At 38.4% G+C, this 5,821-nt stretch overlaps 1 protein-coding gene across 7 annotated transcripts; it reads left to right on the top strand.

Moving 5' to 3' along the window:
- The first annotated feature begins 1,099 nt into the window (after nt 1–1,099).
- Nucleotides 1,100–4,969, top strand: LOC149200698 (putative histone H2A variant 3). 7 transcript variants are annotated; one of them, XR_016253846.1, is made up of 3 exons: nt 1,297–1,428; nt 1,996–2,114; nt 2,287–2,533. XR_016253846.1 is itself a non-coding variant. In XM_089402777.1 (2 exons), the coding sequence occupies exons 1-2, from the start codon at nt 1,294–1,296 to the stop codon at nt 4,730–4,732; spliced, it is 435 nt and encodes a 144-aa protein (XP_089258903.1). In that variant the 5' UTR covers nt 1,100–1,293; the 3' UTR covers nt 4,733–4,969. The 7 variants fall into 7 exon arrangements, 1 of the variants encoding a protein (XP_089258903.1); XR_016253844.1 differs by adding an exon at nt 1,596–1,687 and having other exon boundaries at nt 1,298–1,428; nt 1,996–2,533; XM_089402777.1 differs by lacking the exons at nt 1,996–2,114; nt 2,287–2,533 and adding an exon at nt 4,433–4,969 and having other exon boundaries at nt 1,100–1,428.
- The last annotated feature ends 852 nt before the right edge of the window (nt 4,970–5,821 follow it).

Raw genomic sequence — 5,821 nt, 5'->3', positions numbered from 1 at the left:
TGCCATAAAATGCCATAGAAAGTTTACAAAATATCCAAATAGAGTTGCTTGTGTTGAAAAACACAGAGAAATTGCTGGTAGGATTAAAATCCTACCGGATACAGGCCATGGATGGTCGCCGACCTCCCCCACCTTCCCCAGAGCTCGCCAGAACTTCTCCACACCTGCAACGACCTTTTCCACACCTGCAACAAGAAGAAAAAGCTATTAGGGAACAGAAAACCACCAAAAACACCAGCGCAAAACAGCAAAATCTTATTTTACCTCGAGCTCAGTAAAACTGCGACCGACTCCTCCCCAAACAACAAAATCGCCGAATAAGACCACCACCAGAGAAATGCTAAACAACCGGCATTCCATGCTAAACAACTGGCATTCCAGAACGACCAAGAAATCCAGGTGGAAAAGCACAAGAAAAGCAGAACCGTTGTCCCAACCACAAACCCTGAAACTCCAGCAAACATTCGCACCAGCACACGAATAAACGACTCTGTGTGCAAGTACACAAACCCTGTCAACCAAACAAACAATTCCCCCAGCACAGGAATAAACCACCATGCGTGCAGGTTATAGGGCCGTCCCATGCCATCTTCGGCGGGGGGCTTCGCCCAACAACCGGCCCCGAGCAGAAAGATAAAGGGAAAATGGAACATCGCAGAAATGAGCCCAGACAAACCGGTGAAATGGCGCGAACCCGAAATTTTATGCAGTGAGGTGATAGCCAACACATGGAGCTCCACGGTGGACAGGTGTCGTACCGGCTCCATGTGTCCTAACGTGTGGTAATGTGACGTGGCAGGGAGGGCGCACATGTAATGGCGACCCTCCCCTAGCGTCCTTCAGTGACGAGAGTATGTCTGACATCTGTGCACAGTGTTTTAGGGCCACCCTTATGCTCTCTACTGACATCTGTGCACATTTTCCTGATATTCATCATGGTCTTCCTCCTTCAGTTACTCCTTCAGTTACTCGTCATGGCCTTCATCCTTCAGTTACGGACGGAACATGGCGGAACATGGCCTTCATTTCTGTTATGGGCAGAGAGCTTGAGAACCATCGTCTTCATTGTTACTAGTAAACGCTATTTTGATAGTCTATGTTGTTACAGGTAAACGCTATGCTGATATCTCCTTCACTATCAAAAAATATGTTAATCTATTTTGTATAGATTTATGGTCAAAAATCCTTCTGGACTGATCCCGTTTTTAGAGATGGGAAACATGGATCCAAGACTCTGATAAAATTGCAGAATATTTAGACAAGCACTATGCCGAAAACACCCTAAAAACCCCTATGGAATTCAGGGAGGTTGGGAGTAAAATCTTTCCAATATTTACAAATTGGCTCCAAAGCAAGGATCTCGGCAGCTCCTGTAGAGATGAATTTGTGGGGGAGCTCGTAGGGTTTGATCGCCAGTTGCATAACCAAGTGAGTCTGGTTTTCTTTCCTCTGTTCAATGCTTAGTTGTTCATTCATTATTAATATATATTTTTTTCTAATGCTTACTTGTTCTTTAATTAGAATAATCTACGAGGCGAAACGAACGATGAACATTTTTTGTAATGCTTATTTTTTTTTGTTGACTCTGTGACTAGCCCATGAAGTTTATTTTATAACTGTGTTGTCAACACAGTTCCCTGTTCCGGAAACTTCTCATGACATCTACAGGGTGCTGCAGATCTTATGGGTAATGGTGATCCTGTTTTTCATAGACAAGATCGGGTTTATTGTATGGTTACCCCATCTTTTTTATTGGAGTGTGAATATATAATGCTTAAATATATACATATCCTTCTGCATGGAACAGTATTGTGTAATATTCAGTATTTGAAATATAAGTCTGGACTCTGCATACAGGAGTTTTTTCTTGTGCATGTTCTCTGTATGGAAGATTTGTATTTTAGCCTTAGTTTTTTGCATGGAACAATTTTATAGAGTTTATGCCTTAGAGAGCAGTATGCAGGGTCATTTCCTTGTTTATTTTCTGTCTTACAGAGATATCTCCTTCCAGACAAAGATTATCTCCTTGCAGCAAAATATTTCTAAGAGTAGACAGAAATGTCAATGCTCTATCCCAAGACTTTATCTGCCTTGGTCTAGGTTGTAACTTATCGGTAATTATGAAATTTTATCTCGACTTTCAAAGCTAGCAAAGCTCAGTGTTTAAATGTAACTTTTATGCTTTTCCATGTTTTTAAGTCAATAATATTGTCACAGTGGATTGGGAAGTAAGGGGTTCATAATTATGCTTTCCATATTTTGATGTATTCCCAAACATGGTGGCAGGGACCAACCCACGTTCTCATCACGACTGAGGCAAGCCAGGGGTTCATAACTGTATGTTTTTTATGTTTATCAGGCACCCACGTTGTCAGCATGACTCAGAAGACAGGGCTTAGACATAATTCCATGCTTATTAAGCACCTACATTTTCAACCTGGCTTGGCATGTGATATAATCTTATTATAAGAATGTTTGGAGAACATACTGTTCTATGTAATTGTTCTGGCCATTTGGTAACATGCCCAAGTCAGTTGACATGGTTGAGTTCACATATTTCTTTTCATGAAGTTGTTGCACCAGTTTATCAGTGGAGGCAATCTTGCATGGCCAAATGTTGTGTTTTGAGAAACTTGAGAGACATCTTTATTTTGCGAGTGGAAGCTTTGCTATATCTTAATATGAGTGGCGAAGAGATGCACTTTTATTTACAAGATCATTCAAATTGTACATTTCTTACTCAGATTTGTCTTACAGGTTCTATCAGGAGAAAAGCTTGGGTGAAACATGACAAAATTCAGGGCTTCTATTTGCTACCCAGTGAAAGAGTGCATGGATTTATTAGCAGATTGTTTTTCGTTAATATGTGAGTGGGTTTGATTGAGTAATTACATTGCAATAAGATTTTTGCCTCGTAGTGCTCATTAGTTCATTTTCAATGGAGTCATTGTAGGATATAACTTATCAGAGAGATTATCTGTAAATAGAGAATTAGACCACTAAATATCTTATCCATATCCGTTTTTATTCCTTTTAGTACGACTTGCAAACAAATTTACTTTTAAAAACAAGTGTCAGCTGACCTTACGACAGAAAGCATTAGAACATAACTCTGAATGTTTTCAGTTTGGATACAATTGTAGTCCTAGGAGCAGTTAAACTGTATGCCTTGCCCAGGAAATTACCTGTACAACACTCTTGATAAGCTTTTCGTCTCCGATACAAAACGCATTAGTTCAAATTGTCAATTTATTTTATGCTTCTATAGGCTACTTTAAATTCCAGCAAAAGCATTTGATAGGGGACTAACTGCCTGTCATTAATTTCCTGTATATACTTCAAAGTTTCTTTTTTGAATAAGTTTGAGGTCAATGGACAGTATCCGCTCTGTTCAATTTGTCAACAAACTTGCTCTCATTTACTGTCTAATTCAAGTATTTGCAGCTGTGTTGATTTCTATTTGACACTCTGTATTGCCTTCACCGTTACTTTTTGAAACCTTAATAGTGCGGTTTGCTTTATTTATATAAACAAGTCCTGTACAGGGTCATTACAGGTATTCCTTCCATTTCTTTAGAGAATAAACATTTCTACGATATGGCCTATACAATTTCTTCCACTCCTCCCCATTCTCCAACCAAAATGCCGTCTTTCTCTAGCGATTAAATGTTTTTTTACATAGTGATAGGGGCTGACATACATCCTTTGATGTATTCTGAAGAATGGAATGCATCCCCACCTTGTACACTTGATTTGAGTTCCCATTACCCCATCTCCCAGTAGACTGTCTGATAAATCTAGCCATTCTTCTCCTGCACTAAATTTGTAGCTTTTCCCCATAAGTTTTCATGGCCCCCATCCCATAATATGCAATCTCACAGGCTAGCTATTCATGCTATCTTGGAAAAACATCTCTATCTTTCTCGCAACCCTTGATACAAATCCAAGTCAAGAATACCTGGAATTGGAGATTACAGGCCTCAGTCACTCTGGAACAAGATTTTCAGTGGTTTGACTTGCATTTGTAGTTATTTATTTTCTACAGATTTGCATGTCAAAGTCTAGATTCAACTGAAGTAATTCTAGGAATCTGTTTTCTTAGAAGAAACATCTTCAATGAAGCTTTGTAATAGTTCAAATACTCCTTGAGAAAGAACTCCATAAGGTTTCTGTAATATCTTGAATTCTGTGAGACTCTGTTTTATGTTGAACTCTCTGGGACTCTGTTTTTGGTTGTTTGACTTACAGTTGTATCTATTTATTTTCTATAAATTTTCTTGTCAAAATCTTGAATCAACTGAAGTAATTCTAGCTTCTTTTTTCTCGGGAGAAACATCTTCATTGAAGCTTTGGAACAGTTTAGAATTCTTGTGAGCAAGAACTCCATAAGATTCCTGTAATAGGTGGACTGAATTGTTTGTTCTTGTTGCAGTTTCTTGTGGGATGGATCCACTGTCTGTTGAAGTCTCGAGTATCTGCAAATGGAAGGGTGGGAGCAACTGGAGCTGTTTATTCTGCAGCCATTCTGGAGTATCTCACTGTAGAGGTTTTAGAACTTGCAGGAAATTCCAGTAAAGATCTCAAGGTTAAGCATATCACCCCAAGGCATTTGCAGCTCGCTATTAGAGGAGACGAAGAACTTGATACTTTGATCAAAGGTACCATAGCAGGTGGAGGTGTCATCCCTCACATCCACAAGTCACTTATTAACAAATCCACAAAAAAAGATTAGTTCTTTGTGTGGGGATTGTGTCAAGCGTTTTATTTATTGTAGGATGTGGGCTGAAATGTTTAGCTCAACGGAGTGTTGGGATCAGTACATGTGGATTTAGGAGTGCACTATATTCTTCTCCTGTTGTTTTGGTATATATGTTTGTTTTGAACCTACTGTAACTAGTGTGATATGAATAGCCATTTGAACTGCAGAAATTGACTTGATACTAATAACCAATTGATCTGTAGAAATTGACGTAATATTAATAGCCAATTGATCTGCAGAAATTGACTTGATATTAATAGCCACTTGATCTGCATAAATTGACTTGATTAAAGTGCCAAACTTCAAAAACAGTCTGATGCCCACATGCAGTTAATACAAAATGTATTTTGAAAACTAGGATTTAACTTTGTAGTGCTTGAATCATCATTTCATGTTGGTTTTCATCTGTTAGTAGCTAGATACGTTTCTCTTACAATTAGATTGTTCTAAGTTATACCTAAATTTCTTTATGGGGTACATACTTTCCCCCAAAAGTTCACAATTTATTGGAAACCAAAATTATAGAACTTTTTTTCTCATGTTTTGCATTGGCATTTCCAAATATGTTACACTTTCTGGATTTTGCCTTCAAACACATGTTCTCAGTACTCTATGAAAGGTTTTTATATGGTATTGGTACCCCTCATCTTATTGTCATGCTTTCCTGTAAAATGTCTTCTTGTTCTTTTGTTCTTTTCTATGTTCTGCAGACTTACCAGAAAGCTAAAGCTAAACCACTGTTTTTAAGTCATAAAGCACAACTTATTCCTTTTAATTGCTTCTGGACAAGTAAGTTGTGATGCTGGATTGATCAACCTCTGTGAAACGTCCTGCCTCGTAGATAGCATTGTTGGGCAGTGGAGGAATTACATTGTAAAGGTAGAGGAGACAACAACTGATAATCCCCTGAACCAATATAAAGCCAAGTCTTTGTTCAGCCAGAAGGAAAGATTATTGCAAACGTTCATTGTTGAACATTGGAATTAATGTAGGAAAGAAAAATACTACTAGAAAAGAATATAGAATGCATGAATGAACTGGGTAACCTTCCCCTTGAACCTG

Source organism: Pinus tabuliformis, chromosome 2_1 (genome assembly GCF_031772625.1).
Source record: "Pinus tabuliformis cultivar Carrire ecotype Pingquan chromosome 2_1, CPIR1, whole genome shotgun sequence".
Taxonomy (NCBI): Eukaryota; Viridiplantae; Streptophyta; class Pinopsida; order Pinales; family Pinaceae; genus Pinus; species Pinus tabuliformis.
Note: the sequence above shows the minus strand (reverse complement) of the source record. Positions and strands in the feature narration are given on the sequence as shown.